Source organism: Solea solea, chromosome 2 (genome assembly GCF_958295425.1).
Source record: "Solea solea chromosome 2, fSolSol10.1, whole genome shotgun sequence".
Classification (NCBI taxonomy): Eukaryota; Metazoa; Chordata; class Actinopteri; order Pleuronectiformes; family Soleidae; genus Solea; species Solea solea.
The window spans coordinates 1,880,228-1,894,529 of NC_081135.1; the positions used below are offsets into that span (position 1 = coordinate 1,880,228).

The 14,302-nt window shown below is 44.4% G+C and overlaps 3 protein-coding genes across 4 annotated transcripts in view; all 3 read right to left on the reverse strand.

Moving 5' to 3' along the window:
- pard3ba (par-3 family cell polarity regulator beta a) overlaps positions 1–14,302 on the reverse strand; it is a 142,098-nt gene that overhangs the window by 16,036 nt on the left and 111,760 nt on the right. For both annotated transcript variants that reach the window (XM_058651980.1, XM_058651987.1), the window contains one exon: positions 808–875. In XM_058651980.1, coding sequence (XP_058507963.1) covers positions 808–875 — 68 coding nt within the window. The remainder of the gene's footprint in view (positions 1–807; positions 876–14,302) is intronic.
- LOC131474230 (tripartite motif-containing protein 16-like) lies at positions 5,023–8,486 on the reverse strand. Its single transcript, XM_058651996.1, has one exon. It carries the CDS (start codon positions 7,109–7,111, stop codon positions 5,429–5,431), a length of 1,683 nt encoding a protein of 560 aa, XP_058507979.1. The 5' UTR covers positions 7,112–8,486; the 3' UTR covers positions 5,023–5,428.
- On the reverse strand, positions 10,456–12,398 carry LOC131474239 (tripartite motif-containing protein 16-like). The gene has a single exon (XM_058652007.1). The coding sequence runs from the start codon at positions 12,311–12,313 to the stop codon at positions 10,643–10,645; it is 1,671 nt and encodes a 556-aa protein (XP_058507990.1). The 5' UTR covers positions 12,314–12,398; the 3' UTR covers positions 10,456–10,642.

Consider the following 14,302-nt stretch of genomic DNA (forward strand, 5'->3'; position numbering starts at 1 on the left):
CTGATTTTGTAAATGGGATCTGGTTTTAGGAGACTCATTTTTTTTATTAGATTTTTTGAAGTGGGATTGCATGTTATTAATCTACATATCTTAAGAATGTGTTTGTTGCCTATAAATGGCCTTTTTTTGACTGGAAAATGGAGTTTCCAAACCGTTCACTCTCCAAATACCAAACCCCATAGAGAAAATCAACGATTCTACATCACGCGACACAGGAGGTCGTCGATTCACTGCCGCCTCCGTCGTCATGTTCAAATAAGTCATTGTGTGACTTCGGCTTTTTTCATCCTTCATTCAGGTTCATGTCAGTGGCTTAAACTGGCCACACGAGGCAGCAGCAGACCAGCAGCGACTGTGTCCCCGTGGGCTAAAATCACTGATATTGTCAATGGGATCTGGTATTTGGAGACTGAAGAGTTTCTAAAGTTATTTTTCTGCTTATTAAAGTGGCAAAAGATATTAGATTTTATTAAGTGGGATTGTATTTTATTAAGGGGATAAACTATCCCTTTAAATCCGCACATCCTTCAAGTGTGTGTGTGTGTGTGTGTGTGTGTGTGTGATCCTCCTGTCGGTGCCCTGCTCTTCAGAGAGCTGATCACTCCTGCTCCTGTGGATGAGTCGAGGCTCCCAAGGCAAACACTCCAGATTTAATTATAAGCTCCAAAGAGGATTAGTCTGTGCCATGAGTGTGTGTGTGTGTGCGAGAGACTGGAGGACACACACACACACACACAGAGAGAGAGTAGGAAGTTATCCCTTTAAGAACAGAACACACACACACACACACTGGAGCGGGGGTCTCACCTGGGGTAGTACCGGTCTATTTCTTCGTAGCGACGCGCCGGTCGAGATTCGGCTGCTCTCTGCGCCATCTGTGAGGAGACACAGCACAAAGACGGTAAGAGGCGGGATTAGGGATTTAAAAAAAAACAACAACAAGTCAAAGAGATTATAACAAAGCATGGAACCCCAGGTCATTTCTGCAGAAACACTGGAATATTTCATTAAAAGTCTTTGTTTTGTTGACCGACACGTGGATTAAATCTGTAAACAATTTATAAAAGGTTAAAAATTAGGTTTTAACTCTTATATCAACATAAAAATGTATCAGGAAACAAAATTCAAGCACTTTTAACGACCCACGTGAATTAAGGTTGATTTTCAAAAACTTTCAAGGATCTGTTAGACCCTGAAGGGCACATGTGGGGGACCTTTATATACACAACTTTCAAGGGTCCTGAAAACATTTTTATCAAATTCATAAACTTTCAAGGATTTCAAGGACCCGTTGGAACCCTAAAGAGCACATCAGTGGCAGAAACATCGACTTCACTTCTTTCTTGTACAAAATTCAAGCACTTTCAATGACCCATGTCTACTTAGGGTGATTTTCCAAAACTTTCAAGGATTTCAAGGACCTGTTGGAACCCTGATACATGTGGAAGACATTTGCCTAAATATATTTTTTGTACAAAATCCAAGCACTTTCAATGTCCCATGTCTACTTAGGGCGATTTTCCGAAACGTTCAAGGTCCTTGAATTTATTTTTTCAAATTCACAACCTTTCAAGGATTCCAAGGACCTGTGGGAACCCTGGAGAGCACATCACATGCAGGAGACATTTACCTGAATATCAACGTCAATTCTTTCTTCTTTCAAAATTCAAGCACTTCAGGCAATTATCCAAAACTTTCAAGGACCTTGACCTATTTTTTTTTCAATTTCACAAACTTTTGTTGACCGACACGTGGAATAAATCAGTAAACAGAGGTTCTGGACGCTGGAGAACAGGAGAATGTCTGGAAAACACGATTTAAATGGTGTTTTTGAAGAAAAATGTCGAATAAAATGATATTTATTATTATACGATATGAGTTTGTTGTGAAGTTAAATAATAAGTGAATAGTACATTTTGTTGTTGACAAAAGCCAAGACAAAGGCAGATTGAGTGACTTAGAGGCTGCTAAACCTCAGGCTGTATGTTTAACCTCAGGCATCGTCGCCATAATGCCGTCTTTACATGCAACATAAAGCATTTACAGCCGCCATGTGTTTGTGGTTTTAAACAACAAAAAAAAGGCCAAGAAGACGGCAGTGCACAAGGCCTGGAATGTCCCGCATGTGGTAACGTAAACACACGCAACATGTGTGTGTACAGTTTATGACAACACAGCAGTCACTTTAAAGAAGAAAAAAGACATTTAGAGTGAGAGGGTTGACCCTGTCTCACACACACACACACACACACACAGGAGGAAGTGATTGATTAAAGCCATGCCCACAGCGGGCCGGATAAATCTGGAAATGCTGTTTACTTCTTTTCTTTATCCTTTGGCAGAAAGCCGCCGTGGATGAAAGGCATCGCGCTCTCCAGGGAGAAACTCAGTCACAGCCAGGTTACGTTTGTGCTCGTCGTGAACGCTTGCAGATGGATGACAAATCAAGGGAAAGGTAAAAAAAACTTTTTGACTTTTCTGACTGGAAACTCAAGTTTGTAAAAACTCAAACTCGTCCGCACCAAACCCCATAGAGAAAATCAGTGATTTTAGCTCACGCAGACACAGGAGCTGCAGGTCTAGTGCTGGTCTACTGCTGCCTCGTGTGGTCACTTTGTGTCACTGACGTAAATCTGAAAGGACGATTTCAAACACCGAATTTTACAAAATAACACATTTGAATTTAGTGACGTAAGCAGCAGTGGATGAACAGCTCCTGTGAGCTGTGATGTTAAAATCACTGATTTTCTCTATGGGGTTTGGTGTGAGAGAGTGAACGTGATTATTGTTAGTTTGCGTTTGGTGAATTTCAGAGAAACTAATCGATTTTTCTTTTCTTGCAGATATGATGTCAGAGACGTTTGAAATGATTTAGCATTTTGACACATACACATAAATCACTAAGACTGTATGCTGGTAAGAGCACTTTCCGTGTTTGTCTATTTGGGATGATCGCGATGATGGAAATTCACGACAATAAACTGAACAATGGGATTTTTTAATCATGATTTAAGATCATTGTGTATATTTTTCTAATCCCTCACTCACTCACTCACTCACTCACTCACAGAGACGTGTCTCCCACCTGAGCCCCCGCGTCTTGCAGAGAGACTAATGTGGCCTTTAGCTCATAGTATGCATCTCTTTGCATAATGTTCTCTCTATGACACACACACACACACACACACAGAAAGCATGTTTAGTAGCAGCCGTCACGGCTCTGATGTGTTTTCACTTCCATTAAACCTGTGATGTTAATGATATCAGGACATGCTGCTGCTGCTGCTGCTGCTGCTGCTGCTGCTGCTGATGATGCTGCTGCTGCTGCTGCTGCTGCAAACACAGACACTCCCTTCACTTCTATGAGTTTCGGCTTCTCTGTCACAGAAAAATCAGGAGTTTAAACCATAGAAAAATTAGAAAAAACAGAAAATTATCCTGCGACAGATTTTGGCTTCACGGTCAAGATTCACACACCTTTATTTCAAGGACTTTTCTAAGACTTTCCAGGACAAATTCAATGACTTTTCTTGTTCTTTCCAGGACTAATTCCCTAAAATTCAAGGACTTTCCAGGACCAATTCAAACACTTTCAATGACCCATGTCTATTGGGGGGTGATTTTCAAAAACTTTCAATGGCCTTGACGTGTTTTTTTTCAAATTCACAAACTTTCAAGGATTCCAAGGACCCGTTAGAACCCTGAAGAGCACATTGGATATGGGAGACGTTTACCTACATATCAACTTCTTTGTTGCATAAAATTCAAGCACTTTCAATGACCCATGTCATATTTAGTGCAATTATCCCAAACTTTCAAGGGTCTTGAAAACATTTTTCCAAATTCACAAACCTTCAAGGATTTCAAGGACCCATGGGAACACTGAAGAGTGCATCAGCGGCAGAAGACTATTATTTTTTGCACAAAATTCAAGCACTTTCAATGACCCATGTCTATATGGCGAAACCTTCAAGGCCCTTGACATTGCTTACATGTTTCTGTCTCTGTCACACACTCGCCGTGTCAGTGACGATCAAACACACCGACTGTTTACGTCTTCACATTTCCACATGTGTCGATGTCAAAGCCTGTGATTGCTTTGTTTACGTCCACGTGTGTGTGTGTGTGTGTCCACGTGTGTGTGTCCACGTGTGTGTGTCCACGTGTGTGTGTCCACGTGTGTGTGTGTCCACGTGTGTGTGTGTGTGTGTGTGTCCACCACGTGTGTACGTCCACTGCTGGCGTGTGTGTGTGTGTGTGTGTGTTTGACTGATGAAATGGCTGTTGAGTAAATAGCCTGTGTTTGTATGTGAAAAGGATCTGGATTACAGATAATTGAAAGTGTATGCTCCCTCCCTCCCTCCCTCTCTCTTTCTCCCTCCCTCCCTCTCTCTCCCGCTCTCTCTCTCTCTCTCTCTCCCTCCCTCCCTCCTCAGCCCTTGGGCAGCGTTTGTTTAAACGTCCTTTGTTGTGTTTGAACCTCAGACCGTGTCCACACTGATGCAGCTACATTTAAAAAAAGAAACAACCCTTGTCTGCCTGCATGTCTGTGTCTGTCTGCATGTCTGTCTGCACGTCTGTCTGCACGTCTGTCTGCGTGTTCTCCACAGTCGACACAACACAAACACAATGTTTTCCACAATAAAATCACAAAAGTTAACTTTTTTTTTCAAATATTTAATCCAAGAAAATACCAGATTATGTCCATTTCTATCAGGAAAAAACACAGATTTAAATGCAGTAGATTGCCGGGTACAAAATGAAATCCATAAATGATCCATTGATTCATGTTCATGTGACCGTCATTTAAATCATTGTATTATTTACTCTTCCTGGTCGTACGTGCAGTACCTTCCATGGGCCTGAAGAGCACATCAGATGCAGGAGTCATTTACCTAAACAATCTTTTGTGTACAAAATTCAAGCACTTTCAATGATGTGTCTAATTGGGGGGGCGATTTTCAAAAGCTTTCAAGGGCCTTGACATTTTTTTTAATCAAATTCACAAATCAAGGATTTCAAGGACCCACGTGCATTTATGAACATCCTCAGAGCAGGAGGACATTCAGATAAATTGGAAGAAATATTGATTGTATTAACATAATATAGCCTGCAGCCATAGGCCTGGATGATGCCTTTATTAACACACGCACAGATTAAGAATAATCTGTGGCATCCGTGTCACACACACACACAGCAGTGATAATAAAACAGAAGCATGCAAAGGCCAGAGTGAGATAAAATAAAGGATTTATAGAAGCTAAAGTTCACTTTGTTCTGTTTTAAAGTGTTTAAAACTAAATGAGGACTCAGGAAACAAGAGATTTGAGGAATTTAAACTGAAAACTTTATTGATTTTCTTGTTATTGCAGAGAAGTTAAAGATTTAAACACAGAGTTTAACTCACTGCTCCTGAAAGAACTCCAGTCTATTTAAGGTTACACAACTCAGCTGTGGATTCTTCATGAAAAAAAGAATAAAGCCTAACTCCAGCATAGAGAGGCTGAGTGAACGTGGTCTGGACTCTGTGGACCAGAGTCATGGTGTCAGAGACTCTGTAGAAGGACAGAAGACCTGCTCTGTGGTCCAGGTAAACTCCGACTCTGGAGACTTTAACATCTGAGACTTTAGTCCTGATTCTGTTGTGAACAAACTCACAACTGTTGTGGTGACAATCTAAAGCCCAAGATTTGTCATTGAATCCAAATCTACATTCATCTGAACCTGATCTGCTGATGTTCTTGTACGTCACTGCTACACAAACTCCTCCTCCTCCACTCCTCTCCACCTCCCAGTAACAACGTCCAGTCAGACTCTCCTCACTCATCACCTGACCCACATCAGTGAATCTGTCTCTGTGACTAGAATAAGACTGATCTTCATACATTAATGTCACTTTTCTGTTTCCCTCAGATAATAACAGATAGTTGTTTACTGTGTTTGGATCCAGTTTGATTTCCTGTGAATATCTGAGGAATTCAGCTCTGGTCTCTGGTTCTGGTTCTGGTTCTGTCAGTAAAACATCTACTCGAGCCACAGCCAGTGAGACGTTTGTCCACGTCTCGGTCAGGACGTCCTGCAGTTGACCTCTGACCTTTGCCACAGCTGCTGTCACGTCCTGAAAGTGTCTCAGAGGACGGACGTGGACGGTGGACGAGTGTGTCGACGGACTGAGTGCTGACAGTGAGCGGTAGTTGAGGAGAAACTGGTTGTGGTCTTGTGTGAGTGAGAGCTGCTTCAGTTCAGCTTCTCTCTTCTTCAGCTCAGTGAGCTCCTGCTGAAGTTTCTCCTGAAGATCTTTGACTCGTCTCACCTCGGTTTCCTGCTTGGATCTGATCTGCTGCTTCACGTCAGAGCTTCTTCTCTGCAGGAGACCCATCATCTCAGTGAAGCTCTTGTCTGTGTCCTTCACAGCTTTATCAGCAGAGAGAGTGAGAGCCTTCTCCTCCTGTTGAAGCACCTTCACGTCTCTGTCTATGTCCTGGACTCTCTGCTGGACTTCTTCTCGACTCAGATCCAGCTCTGTCTGCTTCTGCTTCCTCTCTGCTGCAGCTGAGACCGTGTCGTGGTCTTTATGTTCGTCCACAGAGCAGAGATAACAGATGCACTGCTGATCAGTGCGGCAGAACATCTTCATCACCTCATCGTGAAGAGGGCAGATGTTCTCCTGGAGGTTCTTGGACGGCTCCACCAGCTTGTGCTTCTTAAATGCAGGTGCTTGATGATGAGGCTGGAGATGTTCCTCACAGTAAGAGGCCAAACAAACCAAACAGGACTTGAGAGCTTTATGTTTCCTGCCAGTGCAGACATCACAGGCCACATCTTCAGCTCCAGCATAGCAGTGATCAGCAGGAGCAGCGTGGAGTCCAGTCTTCTTCAGCTCCTCCACTAAATCTGCTAACATGACGTTTTTTAACAGTTTAGGCCTCGGCATAAAGGTCTCTCTACACTGAGGGCAGCTGTAGATCCTCTTCTTATCCTCTGTGTCCCAGTGGTCTTTAATACAGTTCATACAGAAGCTGTGTCCACAGTTAAGAGTCACTGGATCCTTCAGAAGATCCAAACAGATGGAACAAGACAAGGTTTCTCTGTGCAGCTGAACTCCTGCCATTTCACCGCTCTGTCACCGCGACTGTCTGACTTTTACTTTCTCTTCCTTATAACTGGAACCAGTTTAAGCTCTGATCTCAACAACATGTGACTCAGCAGTGGGCAGAGCCTGTCAGCTCTGGCTCTTCCACACATGTTGGCTCCTCCTCCTCCTCCCATTGTCAAACTGCAAGTGTGAGGGGGAGGGAACCAGGAAATGTGAGCTCAGCAGGCATAACCACTCCCACTCTGACATGGAGTGACCTCTGTTCTTAGTGACACTCCCTGTGTGTGTGTGTGTGTGTGTTTATCAGAGGGAAAGTTAAAGGAACAGTTCTGACTCTCAAAATGGAAAGTGAAGTTGTGCTACTTTCTGAAATCACTCACTCACTCTCTCCCACACAGAAGTCCATAGAGAAAATCAGTGATTTTAACATCACAGCACACAGGAGTTGTTGATCCACTGCTGCCTCCATCACTAACTTCAAATAAGCTATTCTGCAAAATTCTGTGCTAAAAAAACTTTTGTTGAAATTAACCTGAGTGACAGAAAGTGACCACACGAGGCAGCATAGAGCAGCAGCTCCTGTGTCCCTGTGAGCTGAAAAAAAAAAAGAAGAAGAGCACATTGGATGCAGGAGTCATTGACCTAAATATCAACTCAACTTCCTTTTTGCATACAATTCAAGCACTTTCAATGACCCATGTTGATTTAGGGCGATTTTCAAAAGCTTTCAAGGGCCTTGACTTTTCTTTTTATCACACTAATTAACTTTCAAGGATTTCCAGGACCCATGGGAACCCTGAAGGGCACATCAGATGTGGGAGACATTAACCTACATATTCTTTCTTGCATACAATTCAAGCACTTTCAATGACCCACGTGCATTTATGAACATCCTCAGAGCAGAAGGACATTCAGATAAATTGGAAGAAATATTGATTGTATTAACTTAATATAACCTGCAGCCATAGGCCTGGATGATGCCTTTATTATCACACGCACAGATTAAGAATAATCTGTGGCATCCGTGTCAAACACACACAGCAGTGATAATAACACAGAAGCATGCAAAGGCCAGAGTGAGATAAAATCAAGGATTTATAGAAGCTAAAGTTCACTTTGTTCTGTTTTAAAGTGTTTAAAACTAAATGAAGACTCAGGAAACAAGAGATTTGAGGAATTTAAACTGAAAACTTTGTTGATGTTCTTGTTGTCGCAGAGAAGTTAAAGATTTAAACACAGAGTTTAACTCACTGCTCCTGAAAGAACTCAAGTCTATTTGAGTTTACACAACTCAGCTGTGGATTCTTCATGAAAAAGAGAATAAAACCTAACTCCAGCATAGAGAGGCTGAGTGAACGTGGTCTGGACTCTGTGGAGCAGAGTCATGGTGTCAGAGACTCTGTAGGAGAAGCGAAAATAAACTCCTCATCCTCCTCATCATCAAAGTCATGCATACGATGAACCAGCAGGTTAGATATGTATGGATCCGGTATGAATTCAGCTCTGGTCTCTGGTTTTGGTTCTGTCAGTAAAACATCTACTCGAGCCACAGCCACTAAGACGTTTGCCCACGTCTTGGTCAGGACGTCCTGCAGTTGACCCCTGACCTTTGCCACAGCCGCTGTCACATCCTCAAAGTGTCTCAGAGGACGGACGTGGACAGTGGACGAGTGTGTCGATGGACTGAGTGCTGACAGTGAGCGGTAGTTGAGGAGAAACTGGTTGTGGTCTTGTGTGAGTGAGAGCTGCTTCAGTTCAGCTTCTCTCTTCTTCAGCTTAGTGAGCTCCTGCTGAAGTTTCTCCTGAAGATCTTTGACTCGTCTCACCTCGGTTTCCTGCTTGGATCTGATCTGCTGATACACGTCAGAGCTTCTTCTCTGCAGGAGACGCATCATCTTATTGAAGCTCTCGCCTGTGTCCTTCACAGCTTTATCAGCAGAGAGAGTGAGAGCCTCCTCCTCCTGTTGAAGCACCTTCACGTCTCTGTCTATGTCCAGGACTCTCTGCTGGACTTCTTCTTGACTCAGATCCAGCTCTCTCTGCTTCTGCGTCCTCTCTGCTGCAGCTGAGACCGTGTCGTGGTCTTTATGTTCGTACAGAGAGCAGAGATAACAGATGCACTGCTGATCAGTGCGACAGAACAAGTCCATCAACTTATCGTGAAGAGGACAGATGTTCTCCTGGAGGTTCTTGGACGGCTCCACCAGCTTGTGCTTCTTAAATGCAGGTGCTTGATGATGAGGCTGGAGATGTTCCTCACAGTAAGAGGCCAAACAAACCGAACAGGACTTGAGAGCTTTCAGTTTCCTGCCAGTGCAGACATCACAGGCCACATCTTCAGCTCCAGCATAGCAGTGATCAGCAGGAGCAGCGTGGAGTCTGGTCTTCTTCAGCTCCTCCACTAAATCTGCTAACATGACGTTTTTTAACAGGTTAGGCCTCGGCATAAAGGTCTTTCTACACTGAGGGCAGCTGTAGCTCCTCCTCTCATCCTCTGAGTCCCAGTGGTCTTTAATACAGTTCATACAGAAGCTGTGTCCACAGGTAAGAGCCACCGGATCCTTCAGAAGATCCAAACAGATGGAACAAGACAAGGTTTCTCTCTGCAGCTGAACTCCTGCCATTTCACCGCTCTGTCACCGCGACTGTCTGACTTTTACTTTCTCTTCCTTATAACTGGAGCCAGTTTAAGCTCTGATCTCAACAACATGTGATGCAGCAGTGGGTGGAGCCTGTCAGCTCTGGCTCTTCCCCACATGTTGGCTCCTCCTCCTCCCACTGTCAAACTGCTGGTGTGAGGGGGAGGGAACCGGGAAATGTGAGCTCAGAAGGCGTAACCGTTCCCACTCTGACATGGAGTGACCTCTGTTCTTAGTGACACTCCCTGTGTGTGTGTGTGTGTGTGTGTGTGTGTTCATCAGAGAGAAAGTAAAAGGAACAGTTCTGACTCTCAAAATGGAAAGTGAAGTTGTGCTACCTTCTGAAATCACTCACTCACTCTCTGCCACACAGAAGTCCAGAGAGAAAATCAGTGATTTTAACATCACAGCACACAGGAGTTGTTGATCCACTGCTGCCTCCATCACTAACTTCAAATAAGCTATTCAGCAAAATTCTGTGCTAAAAAAACTTTTGTTGAAATTAACTTGACCCACGTGCATTTATGAACATCCTCAGAGCAGGAGGACATTCAGATAAATTGGAAGAAATATTGATTGTATAACATAATATACCCTGCAGCCACAGGCCTGGATGATGCCTTTATTAACACACACACAGATTAAGAATAATCTGTGGCGTCCGTGTCACACACACAGCAGTGATAATAACACAGAAGCATGCAAAGCCCAGAGTGAGATAAAATCAAGGATTTATAGAAGCTAAAGTTCACTTTGTTCTGTTTTAAAGTGTTTAAAACTAAATGAAGACTCAGGAAACAAGAGATTTGAGGAATTTAAACTGAAAACTTTGTTGATGTTCTTGTTGTCGCAGAGAAGTTAAAGATTTAAACAGAGTTTAACTCACTGCTCCTGAAAGAACTCAAGTCTATTTGAGTTTACACAACTCAGCTGTGGATTCTTCATGAAAAAGAGAATAAAACCTAACTCCAGCATAGAGAGGCTGAGTGAACGTGGTCTGGACTCTGTGGACCAGAGTCATGGTGTCAGAGACTCTGTAGAAGGACAGAAGACCTGCTCTGTGGTCCAGGTAAACTCCGACTCTGGAGACTTTAACATCTGAGACTTTAGTCCTGATTCTGTTGTGAACAAACTCACAACTGTTGTGGTGACAATCTAAAGCCCAAGATTTGTCATTGAATCCAAATCTACATTCATCTGAACCTGATCTGCTGATGTTCTTGTACGTCACTGCTACACAAACTCCTCCGCTCCACTTTACCTCCCAGTAACAACGTCCAGTCAGACTCTGTTTACTCATCACCTGACCCACATCAGTGAATCTGTCTGTGTGATGAGGATAAGACTGATCTTTACACATTACTGTCACTTTTCTGTTTCCCTCATATAATAACAGAAATTTGTTTGCTGTGTTTTGATCCAGTTTGTTTTCCTGTGAATATCTGAGGAATTCAGCTCTGGTCTCTGGTTTTGGTTCTGTCAGTAAAACATCTACTCGAGCCACAGCCAGTGAGACGTTTGTCCACGTCTTGGTCAGGACGTCCTGCAGTTGACCCCTGACCTTTGCCACAGCCGCTGTCACATCCTCAAAGTGTCTCAGAGGACGGACGTGGACGGTGGACAAGTGTGTCGATGGACTGAGTGCTGACAGTGAGCGGTAGTTGAGGAGAAACTGGTTGTGGTCTTGTGTGAGTGAGAGCTGCTTCAGTTCAGCTTCTCTCCTCTTCAGCTTAGTGAGCTCCTGCTGAAGTTTCTCCTGAAGATCTTTGACTCGTCTCACCTCGGTTTCCTGCTTGGATCTGATCTGCTGCTTCACGTCAGAGCTTCTTCTCTGCAGGAGACCCATCATCTCAGTGAACCTCTTGTCTGTGTCCTTCACAGCTTTATCAGCAGAGAGAGTGAGAGCCTTCTCCTCCTGTTGAAGCACCTTCACGTCTCTGACTATGTCCTGGACTCTCTGCTGGACTTCTTCTCGACTCAGATCCAGCTCTCTCTGCTTCTGCTTCCTCTCTGCTGCAGCTGAGACCGTGTCGTGGTCTTTATGTTCGTACAGAGAGCAGAGATAACAGATGCACTGCTGATCAGTGCGGCAGAACATCTTCATCACCTCATCGTGAAGAGGGCAGATGTTCTCCTGGAGGTTCTTGGACGGCTCCACCAGCTTGTGCTTCTTTAATGGAGGTGCTTGATGATGAGGCTGGAGATGTTCCTCACAGTAAGAGGCCAAACAAACCAAACAGGACTTGAGAGCTTTCAGTTTCCTGCCAGTGCAGACATCACAGGCCACATCTTCAGCTCCAGCATAGCAGTGATCAGCAGGAGCAGCGTGGAGTCCGGTCTTCTTCAGCTCCTCCACTAAATCTGCTAACATGACGTTTTTTAACAGTTCAGGCCTCGGCATGAAGATCTCTCTACACTGAGGGCAGCTGTAGCTCCTCCTCTCATCCTCTGAGTCCCAGTGGTCTTTAATACAGTTCATACAGAAGCTGTGTCCACAGGTAAGAGTCACCGGATCCTTCAGAAGATCCAAACAGATGGAACAAGACAAGGTTTCTCTCTGCAGCTGAACTCCTGCCATTTCACCGCTCTGTCACCACGACTGTCTGACTTTTACTTTCTCTTCCTCATAACTGGAGCCAGTTTAAGCTCTGATCTCAACAACATGTGACGCAGCAGTGGGTGGAGCCTGTCAGCTCTGGCTCTTCCCCACATGTTGGCTCCTCCCATTGTCAAACTGCAGGTGTGAGGGGGAGGGAACCAGGAAATGTGAGCTCAGCAGGCGTAACCACTCCCACTCTGACACGGAGTGACCTCTGCTCTTAGTGACACTCCCTGTGTGTGTGTGTGTGTTTATCAGAGGGAAAGTTAAAGGAACAGTTCTAACTCTCAAAATGGAAAGTGAAGTTGTGCTACTTTCTGAAATGGGGTGGAGTGGCTCAGTGGTTAAGACCCTACCTTGTGTACCAAAGACATCATGGTCGCAAGTTCGATTCCACCCCTGGCTAATTGTACTTGATTCCATTGTAAGTCGCTTTGGATAAAAGCGTCTGCTAAATGACATGTAATGTAATGAAATCACTCACTCACTCTCAGTGATTTTAACATCACAGCACACAGGAGTTGTTGATCCACTGCTGCCTCCATCAGTGACTTCATATGTGCTGCTTTACAACATTCTGTGTTTTGAAAGGACCGAAACCGGCCATTTAAGTTCACCTGAAACCGGAGAACCTGGAGGAGACCCAGGCCTTGTTCTGACCAGGTCGCCAACGCGGGAAATACCAACAAACCCAACGCCAACAATTTGGCTTGTTCTGTTTTATTTTGGAAGCGTTGCCATCTTGGTTTTTGTACGTCGAGTTTCCGAGGTGGAAATCTGGATCAGGTGGTAGAACTCTGAACGTGAAAGACGTGCATTTGCATGTCATTTCAACCACAGACCTTTCAGTCAGCACAAGACGTTTTGCAGCAGCAGGAGGGAAAAAAAAAGGGGGGGAAATGAGCGCAGACACATCAGAGCAATCTTTGTCGTGTGTGTGTGTGTAATTTTGTGGAGTCACCACGAGTGCTGCCATTCAGCAGCGGTCTGAATGTGTGTGTGTGTGTGTGTGTGTGTGTGTGTGTGCGCGCCCGCCGCTGCGAACGAGCAGAAAGTCACTTTTCCATTTTTCCAAATTAGAAAGCGCCGCGTTGACAGTGCCAGACGATAAGCACTGGAACACAACACACCAATCAGCTCCAGCGAGCACAGCTGTCGCATTCATCAGCAAGTGTTCGCCGGAGCTCGGGAAATAAAAGTCTGCGACGCTCGTGTATACAATGAGCCCGAAAACGATCGTCCAAGTGCTTTGACACAATGCCCGAGCGGCGCTTTCATCCCGGGACTCGGATACTCCCGATTTCCTCCGCCGTCTCCTTTCAAAACGGCATAATTATCCTGCTGTACGGCCATTTATTCCTCCTCTCCACCGCCCTCCTGGATGCTAATTAAGCACGAGTCGCAGCGTGGAGCCTCTGTCTGGCACCCCCTGTTGGCAGCCTCACCCCACGACGCCCTGGCACAATGAGGCGGAACCCAGATCTCTTTAACCAGCCCGTGCTAAAAAAAGGAGACTTTGACTCACTAAACACAGCAAGTGTCAGAAATTATTCCATTTTTTATCATTTTTACTGCATCACTGAACACTTTTTATCACTGTGCCTATACAAAAACAATAGTCTCACTCACGCTGCCACACCAAACCCCATAGAGAAAAGCAACGATTGAACATCACAGCACACAGGAGTTGTTGATCCACCTTTTCCTCCATCACTAACTTCAAATGTGTTATTCTGTAAAATACTGTGTTTGAAATCCTTTGTTCAGATTAACTGTGGTGACACAAACTGACCACACGAGGCAGCAGTAGAGCAGTAGACCTGTGTCCGTGTGAGCTAAAATCACTGATTTTCTCTATGGGGTTTGGTGTGGCAGAGTGAGTGGTTTACAAACTCCAACTTCCTGTCAAAAAAACGACTGAAAGAGTGGCAAACATGTTGATAAGGTACGGCAGTCTAAAAATATGTG

Coding starts and splice junctions, on each gene's coding strand:
- LOC131474230 (XM_058651996.1), bottom strand. CDS start 7,111: ATGGCAGGAGTTCAGCTGCACAGAGAAACCTTGTCTTGTTCCATCTGT.
- LOC131474239 (XM_058652007.1), bottom strand. CDS start 12,313: ATGGCAGGAGTTCAGCTGCAGAGAGAAACCTTGTCTTGTTCCATCTGT.